General features: G+C 46.4%; 1 protein-coding gene across 1 annotated transcript; it reads right to left on the reverse strand.

Moving 5' to 3' along the window:
* Positions 1–1105: 1105 nt before the first annotated feature.
* On the reverse strand, positions 1106–21220 carry LOC131290942 (dopamine receptor 2). Its single transcript, XM_058320133.1, has 4 exons — positions 20286–21220; positions 19821–20246; positions 16416–16500; positions 1106–1195 (listed from the first exon to the last, which is right to left on the reverse strand). Exons 1-4 carry the CDS (start codon positions 21218–21220, stop codon positions 1106–1108), a joined length of 1536 nt encoding a protein of 511 aa, XP_058176116.1.
* Positions 21221–21627: the final 407 nt, after the last annotated feature.

The raw sequence follows: 21627 nt of genomic DNA on the forward strand, positions 1-21627 counted from the left end.
CGCGCACTTGTTTCAAAATCCAATATTTCAATCACCTCCGTAATGAAGGCGTCAGCATTTTAATAAGGTAATGCCCCAGCGGCACCCCGGATGCAACGCCACGGCTCGTTACCGTGCTCCAATGTTTTTGTGTTGGTGTTTTTCTGCTTTTAATTGTTCGCCGGGTTTCTTTTCCCGTTGGTGGAGGCGCCCGGTAGTTGACTCCCTCGAATGGAGGCGCCCGGTACTTGACGGGAGAAATGAACGCAAATGGTGTAGCACATATCCGAAACCGAGGCGGAACCACCGGCACGCAAACGGAAAGCTGATAATTAGGAGGATAACGACCATTCCGTAGCGAATGATTGCCCCGTTGTTTTTGTACCGTTTCGTTTTGTTTCTGTTTCTTTTAATTGGAAAAATAATGAAGAATATTGGTGGAGGGGAGGAAGCGGGGGGGGGGGGGGGGGGGGGGGTGTAGGGGACGATCAGAGGTGCTTGAAGCACAGATACACGCACGAAGGCGGTAAGCCCGAGCACGTACCTTCTAGATAATAACTGAGCAACACCTGTAACGCTAATCCGCTACCATCGGTTTCGATCCTTTTGTTCTTAATGTTTTGTCTTGTGTCTGCGTGTGTGTTTATGCGTCCGAAGAGTAGCACTATCGTTGAAAACACCTTTACACACACGCATACGCATGCACACAGACACAGCACAGTTCAACGAAGTTATTTGTAAAGCAATATGGACTTGATTTAATGAACGTGAAATCGGGCTTCAGTGTAGGGTTCCTTTCCAGGCAGTGATCAGCTATTGTTCGTTCCCCGGTGCCTGTCTAGCTCGTGTACGATCCCCTACCCTTCCACCTCCGTTACCCACTCCATAGGTGGATTTCAGGGTGAAAGCTCGCGCAAAAGGGGGTAATAAAAACGCTGCTGGAAGCACTTGTTGACTTAGCCTCGACTCCTTGGCCCCCGTCCCACCCCTCTGGTGTATGTAGGTTAGTGTGTGTGTGTGTGTTTGTGTCTATTTAGGTGTACATATGTGGGCTGCACGCCGCGCAGTCGATCGCCTCATCGAACAAGTCGAGCGAACGAAACGAAACGAAAACCCACCCGGCACACTAAATGTACGTCTGTTCGCACGAGTTCTGCCGCACTTGCTGTATCCCGTGCAGCGAGCAGGTGGAGTAGCATCGTCTCGAGGCGAATCTCTGCGAAAGAAAAGGAGAAACAGAGAGGAGAGAAGAAGCAGAAAGAGAAAGAGCGCAAACGGGGGCGCACGATATTGGCACGGATATTGTCTGTGGGCGATAGTATTATTGCACACAAACACACTCACACACACACATGCACAGATGCACATGTATGTTGCGAATTGTGCTGCATAAGGTGTGATTTCGCGATATGGCTTTGGTTATTCTTCATCATCACAGGAGGTCTCGAATGCAGGGTGCAAGGAAAAGTGTAACTTTCAAATGCAGCACATCGAGATACACAACTAGAGGTATTGTTTTCGGAAGAAAAAGTACATGGAATAGACTAGATACCAAACACACACAAAGAGATATATAAAAAAGTTAGAAACAGAGAGCGAGACAAAGAGAAAGAGGTACAGAGTGAAAGGAAGGCCAGAGACCGGGCCGAACGAGGGAAGATAATGAAGACACAAGAAGGAGAAAAGCAAGTGAACAGTGGGACAGTCACATATTGGTTCGAGGCACGAGGGACGTGGGGACAAAGAAGAAGTAACACAAAGACACACAACAAACACACAAACGAGCGTGAGGTGCTACGAGGCGAAAATGGGTGGAAAATGGACTTAGCACTTGTCCCGGTTGACTTCGATAGCTGGAAGGTGTAATGGGATATTGATGCGATGTGGGATGTAAAGGGCAAATACAATGCCTCGGGTAGGGGTACGCAAACGAGCCGGGCAGAGATAGAGAGAGAGAGAGTGAATGACAAACTACAATAAACAGCCAACAACCGATCCATTATGCTAACAACCGATCATCCCACGATTATCATGACTTGTAAAAGGCGTAACAGCTTGTTTTGATTTAGTTTTGTCAGCAATAAAAGGAAAATCGTACCTAAAACTGTTTTTTACTAGTTTCTTTTACTAAAACCTCTTGAATATAAACGTTTAATAGATATTCAAATAATTAAGAGTTAAGATATTGAAAATTCAACAAATCTACCAGATTTCATCATGTAAGACAGCTTTTTCAGAAACTTTGACTCGAGTATAATGACCTATATTATATGACATTCACTGTTATTTTCCTCGTTTGCTTCTCTTCCAACAAGAGTTAACTTCTTGCATTATTTACTTTCATGTTTCATCTCATCTTGTAAAGGGTTCCCAGGTTTCTTTTGTTTATGATTTAAATATGTTGATGTTCGATTTAGTGACACGAAGGGCCGACTTGATTATCCGTCTCTGTATATACAGTGTTGTTTACTTTATGGCGCGAAAGAATATCACTGTACGCTCGTTTTGATACACAACGTTCTTCTGATCATTATTATAGTTGCATGACCTTGAATAAAAGGTACACAACCACTCGTTCTAAACCATCCCAAAAATGTACGATGAATGGTAGTGCAACCACGACTGTACCTTTACATCGAAACCCACAACCGTAAATGGTTGTTTTGAAGAGGCGCCTACGTTTCATTGCTCAAAAGCGTGCGGTTAACATGTTCGCAGTGAGTTTTGGCCAAATGTTTCGTGTTCACCTCAAATTTATTGTTGACCTTGGCGGTATGTTACTGTTTCTTTTGTTTTACATTTATATTTGGAAGGCCAGGCCGTATTGCACTTGATGTAATGTTACTGTTTCTATTGTGCAATGTTTTTAACTGCTTGCGCATGGAGACGCCTGGTGTCCCACTCAAAGATGGAGGCGCCTGGTGCCCCAACGCGGCATTCATACGGTTAAATTGTCACAAAATGGCCATTACACACTCAACGTGTTCGTTGTGAAATGTGTTTGAACCTCTGGGAAGCGAAGGTAAACAATGTGTTCATTGCAAACGGCTCCCGATCGCATGGCGCTCGGCTTATCACCATTATCGCAGCCATTTTCCTTCCCCCCCTGCATGCGTCACTGTCGATATCGGCTAACAGAATAACCATACGGTGCGAAGGATGCTGACTGATCTGATTTCAATCGAGATTTGCGTCCCGCAATATCGGATGAACTGATTACGCCACACAAGCCTGCTCGCTTTTCGCGTCCCCCACCCGGACCTTACACCCAACGTGACCTATCTCGACTGAGTGGCAGGGAGAGGGAGAGGAGAAGGGTTTCCATCCTCCCACGGGAGGTGGGAACATAAAATGCAGCAAAATACGCGTGGAAAACCCTTCCACCGTGCCATTAGGAGCGGAGTGAGGAGCAAAAATATCCAATGAAAATAAACGAGCGCACGTCAGGTGCGTGTCAGGGGCGCGTGTCAAATTTCCAGCAAATCCTAGATCACCCGCTGACGGTTGGGCAATTCGATTGCCAAGCGTGCCGTCGACGTTCGAACGGCGCTGGGAAAGCGGGAGAAACAAGCGACGGCGGAACACTCGATGAATGACAAAGCTCACGTGCCAGAATGGCTCGAGGTAATTGCCGCTTGCGGTTTACCACTCGGCGGAAGTCACAAAACGAACAAGATGGTACGCTTTTCCATAGCGATTTATCGTTACCTCCTTTTTCGCTTGTTTTTGTCCGTTCAGTTTCGTTGTTTAACGCTTTGTAATCGATTACTTTCCTTACGGTTTTTATTTTAAAGCATACATCAATCACGATCGGAACAAAGAACACTACTGATAATGGAGCAAGTGAAGCATAGACCAATCAGTAGGGAAAAAATTTTCAAATCCTTACAATACTGTACAAACAGAGAGGTAAAGTTCGAAGCCTGAAAATCAATAGTTGTTTCACAAAACTAGACTAAAGCTTCTCAAATGTCACACTTCAAGTAAAACCTAATGAAGACAAATGAAAACCATAAAATAAGGTGTGTAATCAAAATGGAAAGACCACAATTGTAGGACACATTTCATTATTCGCGTTTAATCAAAATGGGGCGATTATTTTTCACATCAGGTGAATTTATTGAAAATTAGCTTATCATCTTAACTGAACTCAGAATTAGTTGATATGATTGCTTAAAGAACGCAAAATGCGTCATGAAAAGTAGAAAACACACAAAAAACAATGGATAAAACACTAGTGTGTCATAAATTATGCATGAATGTCGTCGGCTGTTGGTGTGTTCGATTGAAAAGTGGAAATGTGCTCACGCGAAGGTTGCTTAAAAATGTATTTTACGCTTGGTTTTTGCTGCTTTGGACCTTGCGTTGTCGACCGGTGATAACGCAACTGGACGCACTGCGGGCATATTTGGCCTCCCGCCATCTCCGGGGGCTTTTTCTCCTCGCCAGTCGTTCCACTCTTCCCGCTTCCCAATCCCAACGCGTTTGTGAAGGTTTGTCAAAAACAAAAAAAAACCCGAAAAGAATAAACTGCTGGAGCAGCCTGGGGTTTGCTGCAGAAGCGACCATAATCCAGCAGCAGCGAGCATACCTCGGTGTGTGTATTAGCATAATATTAAATTCTCCTCCTGGTTCGGGAATGCTCGTCACCAGCGAAGCGGAAGCGGCGACGAACGGGGTTTGGCAAGCGTTTTATTTTTCCCCATCTTGTGCTGCGAGAATGTCAAACTCGATCCCCCCCTCTGTCCGTCCGCTGGCTCCCCTCGTCCGTCCGTTTATTGATCCATCGATTTGTCGCCCGGTTTTTGCGTGTACATTTATTTGTACGTTCACACCGACACACCTGCTGCGTGTCCTGCCAGCACGCAAAGCGCAATAGAGCGCTTCCGAAGTGCATTAAAATATGTATGCGAATATACATATGCGCTCACTCGGGGAGAAACGTCAACAACGAAAGCAAAACATCAACGAGGAAAGGCAGAAAAATGAAATCAAACGAGCATAGACAAAAATTTGTTCGTCGGCCATGACTTCCAGCTTGTTGGAGCCCCCAACAGAGACGGGCGAGGCCTCGCAAAGCCACTGCATTACGGATGTGGTTTTCATGCAACAACCGGTTTGCTGTTTTCTCTCCTTCCCCTGTTGGTTTTTTTACGAGTTCCAGTTTTTATTAGACTCCATCATGTGTCCATCCGTGCGGGGGGTTTTTTTTTGTCTGTTTTGTTTGTTGCGTTCTCTACTTTATCTACCACCTTTTCCCTTTTTCTTTGTTCCTGCCGCTAACTGTTCGGTTCTGCTTTCGGATTCGAACACGTTGACCGTCACGGCCATGAAATTGAGACCGAGCCGCCGGCGGTTAGATTATTCATAAAGACGTAAATAAATAGCAGAGCCCAGGATGCAGATTGAGTAAATGGGCCGAGGAAGGTGGAGGAGGGGGGGGGGGGGGGGGAGGGAATTCAAGGTGCATTCAGGCACGGGATGCATCCGAACTGAATCCCCCAAGGCTCTTGGGAAGACACCACGGTTCCACGGTCAAATACACTAACACACACACATTCATACTCCTGCCATCTGACAGATGCAGCTGCAGTGGTGTATCCCCTCGCCCCTCGCTTCACCGCGAGTAGAAAAAGAAAGCTGGATTCAGCCAAACGAAACCAAGTCACCAACCGAAAGGATGGGTTTTTTTTATTCTCTCTCTTTTTCAATGTAAGCCAGTGGGGGCAGAAAGGGAGGAGGAAACGAGATTGCGGGCAGGGAACTTTCTCCCAACGTTCATTGACGCACACACACGTACATTGACATTCACTATCCGAAAGTGTCCCAACGGAGCACGGGATAAGCGGCGGATGTATTTGCCAACCGGATTCGGCCCGAGAGCATGTGAAAAAAGTGAACGAGAGAGAGAAGAAAAAAGGGTCGGGGGAGGGGGGAATGAAACGAGACAGATCCGGAAACGGTGGCAATGCTGGGGGGGGGGGGGAGGAGAAAGAGAAGGAGGACGGATCCGGATGCAGGTGCATTCGCATTTTGCGGCCAAGCAAAATGAGCCCAACGCTTTTACCTCACAATCCGGAAGTGGTTAGTTGAAGCAGGTTCTTAAGCGACGGAGGGGCGGGGGGGGGGGGGAGAGAGGGTGCAGAGGGTGTTCGTGAGGGAAAAAAGAAATAATCTCACCCATTAAATCTCTTATAGCTCCTTCTTTCCCATCCAGTGAGTGACGGGTGGGGGTGGAAAAAAAAAGTGGGAAACGCTTCAACAGGCAAGTGCATCAGTGGAGGAGATCATGAACAGTTTTCCTCCCCCGCCCCCCTCACACTCACACACGTGGCGCGTAATGTGCATAGAGGAGCATTAATTCCACGGCAAACTAATACCATCCACGGCGCTCACACGCAGCACCAACGGCTTTGGCATATTTCAGTCTCCCGCTTTAACCCTTGAGTGCTCGAGTGGTGTCGAGACTAGTTTGAGAACTGTAAATCATATCATTTAGCCGTGGAAAACCGAAAAACATAAAAAATCGTCTCTAAAATGTATAACTCAAAAGAGTAAACAATCGAATTTATGTAGCATTTTCATTCGTCCACAATTTCTAATCCGTTTCAATGCGCTAGCTTTGATAATGTATTACATATTTTAGCATTTTCATGTATGGAGTTCAGTTTACACTAATAACTCGACCAATACTGAACCGAAATGTTGTTGAAGATTTGTTTGATCACAATTTTTTCTTAAATCGTTTAAATTTTACAATTGAAACTCAGTGTTTCTAACACAACTAAAACAAGCCTGTACACAAGGTGTATCTACCAAAGTTATACAACAAGGTTTATACAACACGGAGAAATCGATGAAATAACAACCATTTTAAAAATGCCGTTGTTGTAACTATTAAATTGAAACATAATACTCAAGCGAAGAGACGAATGAGTTAAACGGTCAAAGTCTCTCTAAGCAAAATAACAACAACATAATACTCAAGTAAAGAGTTAAAACCTTAATACTTTCCTCAATCCCTTCTTCACCAAGCTAGTGTAGTTTATAATTTAGTGATAAACAAAAAGAAAATAAATCATCGATTTGTTTTGATGTTAAACTTAGTTAATGTTAGCTTTATTTTACTTTGTCTCAACAAATTTTCCCTGCAAATGTGTTCTTCCATGCCATCAACTAATGTCAATTGATTTAAATTTGAAACATAAAAACTCGGCAGTGTGACAACCAAATTTTTGTGCCCTTTTATCTATCCACATTTTTGAGCAACTGTAGCTTATCCTTTTTTGGAGCGCTGGTTTTAATGGTTGAAGTTTTAATTTATTTATGCGTTTACGTTAAATTTAGTTCATGTCAGCTTTATATTACTTCAGAGACTCAGTAAATATTCCTAGCACAATGTTTTCTTCCATCCCATCAGCTAACATTCATGTTTTCGTTTTAACTCCTTTTAACGGTATGTTATTTTAAACTCCCCCGATTTGGTGCCCCGAAGGGTTCAGTTTTGACTTCACCGTTCGTGTTCACCGGGTTTTTGCTTGCGGGTTTTTTTTTTCCCTGTTTTGCTTTTCGTTTCTTTTTCTTTCCCGTCTCATCCGCTCATCGCTGACAAGTCCATCCTGCCCATTATTCGCAAATCGGGAAGTTCCCAAGTGGGGGGGTGGGGGTTTTGTGGTGGGTATATATTTTTAGATAAGAAGAGAATATTAGCTAGAAGTTGCTGATACGCGGTGTGCAGGCACACGCACACTAGGGCAAATGTAGAGCGACTGTAGGTGATTTAAGATTTATGCTCCTTCAAGCACCAAAGCTCGCTTTGCAAAACGGTTTGGTTGCTTTGGGTGAATCGTTGAGATGAAAACCAATTCCAACGGTTTGCCAACTTCCAGCATCAACGCTCGGCTGCAATCTCCGCCAGCTGGTGCAAGTGTTTACACCTTTACCGGCGCGTGCCATGAACCTTTGGCGGGCTGAAGTTTGAAATTACATGTCAATCTTGGGCTTACGTCCCGCAGACACCCCGCCGCCCAAACTGTCGCCTGGGGAAAGGGCTCGCCGTGGAACAGCGGGAAGTATCCATCTTTCCCCCCTTTTTTGTTTTCAACCCGCGGGAATGTGCGCGAGGATACCGAGGAAGGAAAAAAAACCGCAAACCACCCAAAAGCGCGAGAAACATAAAGAAAAAACAACCTCGGGGTCGACAAAAAAAAAGGGAACGCTCGAACGCTCGAAAACTGCAAACTCCTTCCGCGTTTCGCATCCGGCAAATGTGGCATCATCAATCAACAACATCCCCGGGAAAATATACCTCCATGCAAAGTTTGTGCGAGCTGCTCGACTCCGGCCCTTCCGCGACAATGGGAAAAGTGGAAAGTGAAAGCAAAGTGCGCTGCCACAGTTCGAACGGAGCATTATTTTCCATCCACAGCCCTTTTTGTTGCTGCTGTTGTTCTTCCTGCTGTGGGGTTATTGTTCTCTCCCGTAGCTTCATTTCCCACTTTGGCGCAGAACGTCCTCACTCGCAGCCAGCTTTCTTCGGGCGTAAAGTTTGCATGCATATTATTCCATAAGCTCACCTACAAAACTCGGAACCACTTTTGCGGAACATCCTCTGCACAGAAGGGAGTGTATCTGTTTGCTATCATCACCATCATCATCACCATCATCATCATCATCATCATCCTCCTCATCAATATTACAACAATGGTCAGTTTAGTGCGCTCCACCGGCGTTCGCCGCATGCGGGTGAGTGTTTGCCTTCGCAAAACTATCCAGGGGATGTGAAAAACCACCTCATTTAATGGACTCTCGTAACCATCCTGTATCATCGACCAGATAATCACGACCGATCCAATTCCCGCAGGATGCCGCAGTGCCACAGATTGATGGTATTTTGCTAGATAAGTTAACTGCTTTTTACGAGTTAGAAAAGAGTATTCCCTGTACGAAAGCGAGCGTTGTGTGACCTGTTTTGCTCCAATTGCATACATTAAGGCGTACAAAGTCTAACAAAAGTGCAAGTTGTTCCCTCATTACCTCGTTACGGTTTCTAGCAGTGATGAGCATAACAACTCTTTTTGGAGATTTGAATCAATCTGAACAATCTTCAACATGATTCGAATCTTTTAGTTGCTCTTTGGTGATTGAATCGTGCAAAGTGACTCACCACAGAGGTCTGAATCCTTAACAAGGATTCGAATCCCAAAAGAGTGAAAGAGTAAGTAAGAGAGTCACTAATCACCACAAAGATTTGAATCCCAAGATCCCAGATTGCAATCTGCAGAGTGTGTTGAATAGTTAGTAGTCGTCACAGAGATTAGAATCCGTGCATGGAATCGAACTCCAATCAGTGATTCAAATCCCAACCGGGCAATTGCATCTCCAAGAGGGATTCGACTCCATCGATCCGAACCAGAATCTTGATCAGGTATCTTAACACTTTGCCGTCCGAAGACCCCATACGGGGTCCAAAAACCGTATCAGTTTTCATCCGATCACATCATTTTGGTGTACTGCCAACGCTGTCAAACGACACCCGCCACATTTTACTGGATGTAAACAAACATTAAATAGAATGTAATAAACTTCGCAGAGCGTTTTCCTGTACATACGTATATTCTAATATAGAAAAAAAAGAAAGTGCATAGACAGGGTGGCAAGATGCGAACAAACTGGGGCAACCACGCCGATCTTAAAGCGTTTTGGCACCATGAATTGTGCGGATGTCGAAGTGTTAAGACATTGTTTTAGAATGGAAAATGCATGTCAAATAAGGAGATATGCATTATTGTACTTTCTCTTGGCGAAAACATCATGAACACACTCTCTTTCTAGTTTATTTACTCTTTTCTTTAGCTTATGTGAGCTTTATCCCTTGTTTGGGATTCCTAATTGGGATTGATTAGCAACCCTTTGACTCACTCACTCACTCTTTTGGAGTAACTCAAAATGGAGTTACAAAAATTGTTGGAGAAGAGTAATATGCATTAGATTAAATTAAGTGCGATTTAGCTCACTTATTCATTCTCACCCAGTACGCACATCACTAGTTTCTGGTTGTTTCACAAACCATTTTAGAAGTCTTATTTATTCTCAACTCATAAATCATTTACAATGAAATGTATGTTTCTTTTTTTTAGTCTTGAGTTTGGAAGTAGAATTGTTGTACTGCTCCTAATCAAGTTCTGTGTGGTTGTAGGAACAATATTTGTTTAATAGAAAAGTATGCCAGTGAATGTGGCAAAAGGTGTGTTTGTATTTCTTATCCAGCCGCTGATCGCTACTATTTACTGCTGTGGTGATGCAATCTATTTCCAAGCAGAAAGCGAATCAGGTTCAACACACCTCTTCCTTCTCCCCTTCCCCCATTTCCGGGAGTGTGGGGTAGAAAACCCCAAAACGGATGGTCATTTAATCAAAACTACCAAAAACCCAACGCACGGGGGGTGCCGGAGGGGGGGGGGGGGGGGGAATATTCTAATCGAGTCGAAACTAACTGCAAAACGCGAACACCGTGCGTGCCCCAGCTGCGTCCACCCGTGCGCCGTCGTCCATCAGTGCCAAGCGGCGCTCGCTCCGTGATTGATCGCGGTTTCTTCCGAGACTTTTCCGGGGCTAGGGCCGAGAAAAGCCACCAGCCGGCTAGAGCGCTCACCCACTTCACCCGCCAAATGGCCAACCGAAGTGGGTGGGTTGCATGTAAGAGAGGGCGGGGAAAAACTTTTCCCATTTCCAGCTCGAAGCTCCAAAGCCGGTCGGATGTTCGAAATCGTCCTCACCGCACACCGTACCATTCCTCACCGCGTGAAAAACTCCAAACCATACGGGAAAATTTGTGGGGTGTATGTTTGTACAAGGATGTGTGTGTGTGACCATTATTGGATAGATAGTTTTGGCAGCGTGGCAAATATGTTTGTTAAATGTTACACTCGCTTCGCCGACCGTAGAAGTTTTTCCCCGCGAGGCGAAGGAAAAGCAGACCGCCGCGAGTTCACGGAGCGATTTCTTGGCGCTTTCTTTTGTCGGGCGGGCGAACGACAACATGTTTCGGGCAAACTGTCAACCTGCTATCCGCGTCCGGCACTCACACAAAAGTCAATCCCTCCCAAAGCAATGTTGGAGCGATTTGTAAAGCTGAGTGCGAGTTTCCCGCGTAACGATGGAATTATACAACAGCACAAATCATCCGTCCGTGTTCGTACACCCATGGTTTCTCTGCCCCACATTTATCTTTTACAAACCACCCATTCCTCCCCCCCCCCCCCCCACCCCCCTCCTGTGGGGGGGAAATAGGAAAAGATAGCATTATTGATAAAAACAAAACAAAAACGGAACAACCATAGGCAGATTCGTACAAACGAATCTAAATATCCTGCCCGCTGCAAAAGCACCCGGGTTCGATGAAAATGAAACCCCCTTCGTGTGCTTGGTCACAACTCCCCCCCCCTCCCCCTCCCTCCCACCCCCCGCGACCATGGTTCACCGTGAGAGGCGGCAAAATAAAAGCCATTTCCGGCTCGTTTTATTCAAGATTTCACCTCGCTTCGGCACTTAATCGGAGTTAGCTCGGTCGCGCACCGGCTGCTGCTACCGTTCTCTCACCGGATGCCTTTTAATTGCTTTTCCCTTATTTATTCATTTCCTGCCACCGCTTCCAACCGGGTGGAAACGGGTGGGCAGGTAAACGGACAATCCGCGCCGAGGGCCGCGGAGGAAACTAATTGCAGTTCAATTGCACACGGGCAGGTCGCGATTGTGGATGGCAATACAAATACCGGGCAATGGTGGAAGCGCCAGCAAACAGCCTGAGGTTTTTTCTCTTTTTTTGCCGCAGGTCAGTTTCCACTTCCGGTGGTTGCATACGTCGATGATGTATCAGACGGAGGATATCAGGCGGGGCGAGAATTCTATCTCGATTTGGATGCAACACGGTGCTTGTTTCGCGTTTGGTGTGAACCGAAAGTATAAACATTAGGGCAAACTGGAGCAGAATCAGTCAGTTACATTTTGACGGATGCAACAGGAAAAAAACAATGAAATCGTCTGATCGTTTTGTGTCAAAAGATTTTGTTTACTTCCATTTGCTAAATCCATACGGCGAAGAAGCAAAAGATAAGCAACAAGTAAAAACGTCTCTGACAACTCTTATTTTATCAAGTTCAAACAGCAAAGTACTCAGGACGAACCCAAAACTGATTCCATTTTACTTTTTTAACAAGTTTCACTTGCTCTTTAGTGGTATAACTACAACACACTTCTTGTTCTAAAAGCTTTTCTTATTTATTTAATAGCTTTAAAACCTATTAGTTTTGTAATGAAAAGAGTTAAAATCATTTCGATTTTCGATTTTTATTTTGCTTCTCTTTTGTTCAAAATGATAACCCTTCATTACTTACAAATGAAATCGTGTTTTCCGTTTAACACGTTGACTGCCATGGTTATCAGTTTTGATAGCCAGCTGTCATTAGTTCTGAAAAGTTTTTGTCCCATAAATAAATGAAAATGTAACTTAAAAATTATAGGAGTATTTAATATCAATTCTTTGTGAAGCTAAATGTTTGTTTAGCCATCAAAAACTGTCGGTTTATTAAATGTTATAAACGAATTGTATTAAAAAAGATTGTACTAAAAAGTGTGCTAAAAACACTTGGCAGTCAACGTGTTAACAGTGAGTTTGTTTTTATTTGGAGCATATTTAAGGTGCCTCCGAAATATTACAAATGGCCAACAAGTTACGATAAATAAGCGGTAAACTATATCAGTGACTCTTTTCTTTTTGTCTAACGTTCTCCACCCAGTGCTCTCGCATGACACTACCCCACTTCACTCTACAGCATAACATTTCCCACCGATCATGTTCTGCTTGGCAACCGGGGACCTATTAATTATCTCTTCCCATTCCTTGTTGATTGTTTAGTTTTTCAGTTTTCGATTGATCTCGGGTAATGATACGGGAAAGCCTTAAGGGCATCGCCTCCGAACACCACGAACCAGCTGTTTGATTTTGAATACCAAGAAGAGGGTCCAGAGTTTACTCGTGTTGACCTCAGCACTTCCTTTAATCTTTAAAGCGAATAATAATCAGAAAAATGGCGGTGAAATTACTGTACTACACTCCTCATTCGCCGAAGCTCTACCCGTAGGCCACGATGGAGGCGCCCAGTACCAAGTCACGATGGAGGCGCCCAGTAGGTGGTAGACCTTATACTTCCCACATGAAGTATTAATTATGTTCCAATGTCGATTCTCAGAAAACTGGCTGCAAACTAGAATAATGAACACTAATAATTGTTATAACCAAAATTTCAAGAAATCTGGGCTGTGATAAACTCTAACTCATCCTATTTGTTTTGAGATAACAAATTTCCCTTTATGCCTACCGAAAGTTGTCTTTTCCAATGTGTTTCAATTAATTCCTCTGTTCCAAGGTTTAAACCTAGTTAATAAATAACTGACTTTTAGGGGTAGAAAACTGGTGTAACTTAAAACAGCAAACAATGTTGAACTCCTGCAGTACATCCTGCAGGAAAGAGAAAAATGCAACGCACCTATTTAACCTGATTTAGAATGTACCAAAGTGTCTAAAATAGGACCAAGCAAAAAAATGTTTCATTTTACTGTTGAATATATTTTTGAATGCAAATTGAAGGGGGGCATTTTTTCATTTTTCATTTCTTTACAGCGTTTAGTTAACTCCTTGCGCAATAAAAACCACACAGTGGGCGAAAGATTAATGGTGCAATTATTTGCAGGCGTGAGATGCAACAAGAATCTGTGCCAACGTCGGCTTGTTTTGAAGCTGTTGATTGCTGGTAGAATGTGAAATTCATACGCAACATGAGCAGTGTGGGATCTTTGATGCAGCCTTAGGAATGTCTCTTGCCCCCCCCCCCCCCCCCCCCCCCCCCCCCCCCCCCCCGTCAACCTGTTGCCGTGAATTAAAAACACATTAAAAGGCTTCTTCCCAATACCGGGGAATAAATGGGAACAATCACACGTCACCGGTTTGCTTCTTCTCGTGTGTGTGTGTGTGTGTGTGTCTCTTCGGTCAAATAGTACCCGAACCGACGAACAGGGGGGTATTCGGCTGGAACTGCCGGAAATCATATTCTTCCAAACTTTCCCCATCTTGTTAACGAGTGGCTCGTGACCGGGGCATAAAAAGGGACATATTCCTGTGTGCGTAGAGGGCCGGAGATAACGGGAAGGTGTGGGTCTGGCTGTGGTTTCGACGCTACTAGGGACGACGGAAGCACCTACCCCCATACACACACACATAGACACGGCCCAAGCCAGCCGGAAGCGCACACACATTCGGGCACGTGCGGTCCTTTGTTTAACCCGAGTGAAAGTGTTCCCGTGCGTGAGTGTGTGTGTGTGTGTGTGTGTGTGTATGCGAGTTCCCCCGCCCGCCAGGCAGGAGTGCTCGTAAATCGACACAGTGTGAATGGATGAAAGGTCATTGTGATAACAAATGAGTGCAATCATCAATCATAGCGCTTCTGGCACATGGTTTTTCTTTTCTGCCTCTCGCATTTGGCGCGGGACCTTCTTTGCCGCGCTCCGGGGTTTTGCACCTATTTTTCCCACTTTTACCCTCTCGACCCTCCCACTCGTCAATATGGTTTTCCTTCCGTTCGACTTTTCCACTTTGTTCATCGGCCGGCGCGTGCTTGTCTTGTCCAAGCCTTGCGGCTTCCGCTCTCTCTCTATATATATATATATACCTTGGATGGGTTTTCCCCCTCGTCGTTTCCTATTGTGCAACCAAACCCTCTCACTCACAGCACATATCATTCTTTCTTTCTTTCTTTTTTTTTCTTCTTTCGTTTTGGTCCTTCTTCCGCTTTCTATCACTCCTTCACTCCTTCGTCGTTAGTTGCTGTTGATTGGTTCAGGTTTTTTTTTTACGCAACAGATCGTGATGCCTCAAGACACACATCTAGACACACACACACCCACTTGGAGAAGATTGAGGCTAAACTCACGCACGGAATATGGACGAGTTTTCCCGCTCTCAATGCGCAAGGATTCCAATGGTTCTCTTTCTTTTTTTTTTAATGATCCACTTCGGGCGAATCCATTGTGAGGGTGATTGTCATCAGCTGAACCTCCCCAAACCACAACAATCCACCCCAAGATTTGTGTGGTTGCCTGACTACTCCACCCTCTCAGAACGAACCAGTTTGCCGGAATTTCCGGTTCCGTTGGAGGGGGGAGAGAGGGGGGGGGAGGTGCAAAGAGGAGGACGCAAGGGCAGGGCAAAGTCATGTCAATAGCTGTGTGACAGGCCGGATTGCGGGCGGCCCAAAAATTAGCCCGACGCCGCTTAAAAAGGATGGACCGGGCCATTAAAGGCGAGACACCTCGTCCTTCCGAAGCGGTGACGTTGGGAGAAGTAAGGGGGGGGGGAGGAGTGGGGCGAAAATAGGACCGTAAGCAGACGGACAGATTGCGGTACTACCGTTGCGGGCAACCGGTGGTGAACGGTGTGGTGAAAAATGGACGAGCGTAAGGATGACAGCCTCGGGGCCTCGGAAGCGATAATAGCACCGAGACACGGCAACGACGGATGAAAAATGTGCAGTGTTATTGTTGAATCACAGTAATTAACACCAGCCAGAACGGAAGACAATCGCAAGAGCCGAACCGTCCGATTCGTGACATAAATCCGTTGATCCCGCCCAGCGGAAACGCCCGAAGACGGATTGCGCGCCACATTTACGGGCATTTTCCGGCTGCTTGCGGCGCGTTTCGTGCTCGCCATTTCTTTTCAGAAGTTAAAAAATGTAAGAGAAAAAAGTAAAAGTACAAACGATGCAGATACAATTAAGAAAGATAGATAAACATTAGGTTAAATAGAAACATGACGGTGAAGTAAACAAGCCAACAGGATAATGGAAGCTCGCAAAGAAGGCGATCAGGGAGAATGATAGAGCAAAACCTCATCTTATCCTCTTTCACTATTTCACTTATTATATTCTATTTTTAACCAACAATACACTTGTCCGTTGCTGTACGAGAGTGTTATACTTTTTTTTACGTTGGCTTTCAACTTTCCGCTCCTCATCCTAGCGAAAACAACCACACACACACACACACACACACACACGGCTGGAAAACGCACATACAATCGGAAAGGGGTTCGCAGGTATTGGAAACATACGCACACGAACACACACACACACACATATTCAATACGGTCAACGGACAGAAAGGAAAACAGCCATGAAAAATAAATCAGTAAATATAGATTTATATATTTTAGATGAATAATACACACGAATGCTGGAAAAGGAGTGGTAGCAGGTGTGCGCGCGTAGGTTTTACTAGATGCTACGACACGGTGGGAAGGATAAAAATGTGTGAGAGATAGAGTAAGGGGGTATCGGGGGAGTAGAGGAAGGGGAGATAGGGGGTTTATTGTTCGTATTTACCTGCGACGCTTTCGAGCGCATGGTCGGCTGATACTTGCGTCTTATCTTCCTCGGACAGCACACGCACAGGATACGTACGAAAGCCCTGCAAAACGAAAACGGTGGGATTTTTTTAGTTCTCGAATGGTACTCGCCTGAAGAAAAAAACAATCGACCTGCAACGATCGAATATCGAATAACACGGGGAAAGCAAAACAACAGCACAACATCTGCAAAGTGACAGTACGCAGTTGACAGTACGCGTTTTTCATTAGAAAAAAAAACTTCCTGCCATCTTCCGCTCCCGTAGATTAGGAGCCGGTATGTTACCATGTAGAGAAATGTGGGGCAAAATGTCGCAAAAGTGTCGGAGGGGAGAATGCTCCTTAACGTGTTTACCAAAATTATACAATTTGTTTACTAAGGTGTTTTTATTTCAAAACTCATATGAAAATATGTTTAGCATGTTGACTGCCATGGCTATCATTTTTTAAAAGCCAGCTGTCATTAGTTCTAAAAAGTTTTTGCCCCATAAATGTATGAAAATGCAAGATGAAAATTATAGTATTATTTAATATCATTTCTTTGGGAAGCTAAGTTTTTGCTTAACCTATGAAACCATCGGTTTAACAAATGTTATAGACAAATTTTATTAGAAAAGATTATACTAAGAAACTGTGCTAAAAACGCTTGGCAGTAAACGTGTTAGAGAGAAAACAAGATGAAACAAATTAAGCACGGAATCAAGTACGTTTGGCTACCATTTTTCATAGTAAGGATTGCGAAAGTCCGACCGAGCTTTTATTTAGTAACACTTCTGGTTCAGCATCTGTCAAAATCCCTTGCAAAAAGTAAACAAGATACTGGAAAAAGCGAGAAAAGGACCTGCTGCGATCCGTCGAGAATGTAGGTGGATTGTTGTTTACTTTTTGTTTGGCATTTTGACAGCTCACGTAAAAAAAAACTGAGCTCACTGATCGCGTCGTTATCTCATCAAATATCGGTTCATTCTAGCAAGTGCGCTACTTTGTCACAACGCTGCGCTACAGGCCATCGATCCCTGAACGCTGTTGCCTGTCGGTAAGGGGGGTTTCTAGCAGCCGGTGGAGATGCGTATCTCGCCGTTGGCATCCAAAACTAGTACAGCGCAATACAACGGACAATAACACGGGCGATATGACGTGGTAGTAAAACGCAGCACCGATTCAGCTGCCGACGGAGGCAGTAAAATTTACATATATATATTTTATTGTGCGATACATATATATATTTTATTGTTAACTTTCCCTCTGCCTCTGCTAACCGTTTGTGTGTCATCGTGCGCTCGTAATTTTTTTTACGGCTTGTTCGGCGATTTGCTCCACAAAGGATGCTTAAACGCAACCCACACCAGAGCAATCCAGAGCGAGAGCTAATTACACGCGCCACTGCACCGAGCCAGCCATGGCGTTCCTTTCCCCACACTACTGGAAGGTTCGGAACAGTGTTGCGACCTGTTAGAAACTTTAATTACACCAGGCACCGGGTGGCTATTAATGCGCTCGCTGCATTCACCCTCTGTGCGCTTCCGGATCGTTATAAATATTCTATTTCCCTCCCGAAGCAGAGAGAGACGAGGCAGTCGCGCGGCGTTTTGCACGCCTTTGTACGAGACTGTGACGACGGGAGGAACATGAATAAATTAGGTTCGATACATCGCACCCTCGCGAGGGCCTACCACCTGATACGGGAGAATGGAAGCGAATCGCGGGGCGGATTATCGACACGGATTGATTAGTCCCTACAGCGCCGTTCCGTTCCAGTTCCGGAGCGGATCCTCGGGTGGATGATTGATCGTGAGGCGGCTGCGGGACGTGATGTCAGCCGAGCGAGAACTCACCGAGTGACAAAACAGTCACACACGTCGCCATTTGGAAAGCCATTCGTGTGGCATTGCTGCGATGCAAGAAAGCGCATCAAATCGAACGAAACAGATTGGCAGGCAGGGAGCGCAGGGTGAGAGAAGGTGTTCTATCTTTGCACACTCGGTTGACCACTGAGCTGTACGTACAGTTCCGGTTCGCATCGGCAATCAACACCGCGTGCCATTGCAGAATATCTTCTCCGACATTCGCAATCTTTTTACTTGCTCCCGAACCGACTAGAATAAGACGTTTTTCACCCTCTCTCTCTCTCTCTGTCTCTCAAAGCTCCCTGTACCCGAAAGCTGTTTGCTTTGGCAGCCATCACGACGGAAGTTGGTCGCTGTCAGATACCGGAGAGGGGGGTCCGTCTATTTCTATTTTATTGCGGTTACGACCGGCGTGCAGGGGCATTAATGCTCGGAAGATGAGTACGTGACATATCGTTTAATTGCACCGCCACCGGTGGAAGGCACTGAACAGGCGCGTCACTTGCAGCTGCACGGGGTTGCGTTCGGTTCTTTAGCTATATATAAATATCGCCACACTCGACACCTCGCGGTGCGCCACGAACCGTTTAACCCGTACGTTTCCTTTCGCTCGTCGCTCCATCGTCCTCTCGCTCTCTCTCTGCTCAAGGAGCTGCCGATCACGGAACCATACAGCGCATTCTTGCGTGCAATCTGCCATTCGGATGAAATTTATATCCCTTACGCTTGGCGATTCCTGAAGGAACGATACGATGCCGGGTTGTGCGATGGTGTCCAACAAGCAGGCCGCTATGGCGTCTTCGCTGTTCCCTTGCACGAGGATCAGAAATCAGCTGGACGACGGTGTCCAACATTTAGTCTTATGTGCGACATTCCAGGACTTGGTTGGGTGAAATTCCTTCATTCGATCCGGCTCCCCGGTCGAGCGCTGGAAAAGGGAATTCCTTCAAAGTGATATTCACTACCCGGCATGGCGCAGCAGGAGACATAAAATATATTCTCACAAATAAATTCATAGCTCGGCAGGATCTCAGGAGTGGTGCGCTTTGAGATGAGAAAACTCCCAAAATCCGAAAGCAGTGTAGATGATTTACTCCTAGCCAGAGATTAGATCCGATAAGAGGAGTCAATCCGCAATTGTACTCCAACCATCCGTATAAGTATCAGGCATGCTTGAAAGCATGTTGGATCAGATCAGATTGGAGATGGGTTATACGACTAAATGGTTTAGAGGGTTGCTGCTCTTAAAAGCTGGAAAGTAGTTCAGAGAGTAAGTAGCTCTTCCTTCTTCTAATCACTGACTTGCAGACTTGATACATAAGAATTCTGAGTCCTTTAGAGTACGAATACATCATAGGAAGCTCTTCTTTCTGCTCATAACTAATGCAGACATGAGATACCTAACCTTAAATAGTCCGCAAACACTTCCCTTCAGGATGAATGGGTCATTTGCGCTCATATTTTCGGATCAGATCAGATCATATAAGGTAGAGAGTAGATCAGATCACTGGAAGCTCTTCCTTCTGCTCACTCACCTTCGAAAGTCGCGACTCCAGCAGGCGTAGATGACCGGGTTCATGCTGGAGTTGATCCAGCCGAGCCAGGTGACGACGGCGGACACGATCTCCTCGTGCGCGATGCAGTGCATGCAGAACCCGGACAGCAGGTTGACGACGAAGAACGGCAGCCAGCAAACGATGAACACGCCCATCACGATGCCGAGCGTCTTGGCGGCCTTCTTCTCCTTGGCGAACTTGGCCAGCTTGCGCGACAGCGAGAAGTTCTTGCCCATGTGCGTCCGGTGCCGTCCGCCGAGCCCGTTGTTCTGCAGCGCCGACAGCGGCTCGTCGTCCGGATCTTCCGGCGTGGAGTTGGCCGTATGCTGTTGCTGGTGCTGTTGCTGCTGCTGCTGCTGCTGCTGCTGCTGCTGCTGATGGAGCTGGGACTGATGAGGCTGCTGGCTGCCACCGCCGCTGTTCCCACCGATCGGGGATTGCTGCTGAGGCTGTTTGTCTAGCTGTAGCTGCTGCTGCTGCTGCTGCTCGATCGCGGCAGATGGTAGCAATCGAGGGTGATTCGGGCGTTCGCGCGTGGTCCCGCCTCGGTGGATGCGCAGGGTGAGCTGCAGCTCGCCGGACGCCATCAGCACCTGCTTGGTGCCGAGCTTGAGCGACCGGGTCTGGATGGCGGCGGCCCGGTAGATGCGACAGTAGGTGAACACCATCACCAGCAGCGGCAGGTAGAAGGAGATGGTCGACGAGAACACCAGATAGCCGAGGTGTTCGGTGAACGTGCACTTGAACGGGGGCATGTCGCCCTCGCGGGCCGCCCTCCACCAGACGATCGCCGGGAAGCTGATGGCGCTCGAGCAGATCCAGACGGCCGCGATCAGCGCCACCGCCTTCCGGCGCGTCATCTTCATGGGGTAGGAGAACGGATCGGTGATCGCCCAGTACCGGTCGAGCGAGATCACGCACAGATTCAGGATGGAGGCGGTGCTGAAGAGCACGTCCAGCGAGCGCCAGATGTCGCACCAGTCGGTGCCGAAGAACCAGGTGTTCTGCAGCACCTCGTACAGCGCGGAGAACGGCATCACCACCAGCCCCACCAGGCAGTCGGCCACCGCGAGGCTCGTGACGAAGTAGTTGGTGGCCGTGTGCAGGTACCGCTCGCGGATCACCGCCAGGATCACCAGCGAGTTGCCGAACACGGTCGCGAACGAGAAGAGAAACAGGAACGCCAGCAGACCGGCCCGGTCGTTCGGCAGCGACTCCAGGTAGTTGGAGAAGTTCGGCTCGGTGGTGCAGCAGTTGACCGCCAGCGTCACCGTGCCGGTGGCGACGACGCCCTCGCTAGAGACATTGTAGAAGGTGAGATTCGACAGCCCAATCAATTGCGACAACTCCCAGTACAGCTCGCTTGCATTATTCATCATTCGCCCCCGATGTACTGTTCGATCTCGAGCTCCTCTGCAGCCTGCACACTTTAGCTGGAACCGAAAGGGGGAAACAGAAGCGAAGGAGAGATTTAGCAGGCATCAGGCGGAACTAAGAACTACATCAGAAGAGGTCGAAAGGAGGGCGTCAAGGTTTCATTTGGAGATGAATGATACTCAAAACTAGGTTCAGACTATACTATGTACATACTGCCACAGGTACTATGAACCGAACCTGCACGATATACACAGAGAGAGGAAGAGCACACTGTTTCACAGAGTGATCGTGAAGGATAGACAGAAATATACTGTGGTACGTTTTGATACTCACCGAATGAGTCGGTTACTCTTGCAGCTCGTCCTCGTAAGCGTTCCACTTCCCTGATAGCGACCGACTGGTCTCACAA

The sequence above is a fragment of the Anopheles ziemanni genome, chromosome X (assembly GCF_943734765.1).
Source record: "Anopheles ziemanni chromosome X, idAnoZiCoDA_A2_x.2, whole genome shotgun sequence".
NCBI lineage: Eukaryota > Metazoa > Arthropoda > Insecta > Diptera > Culicidae > Anopheles > Anopheles ziemanni.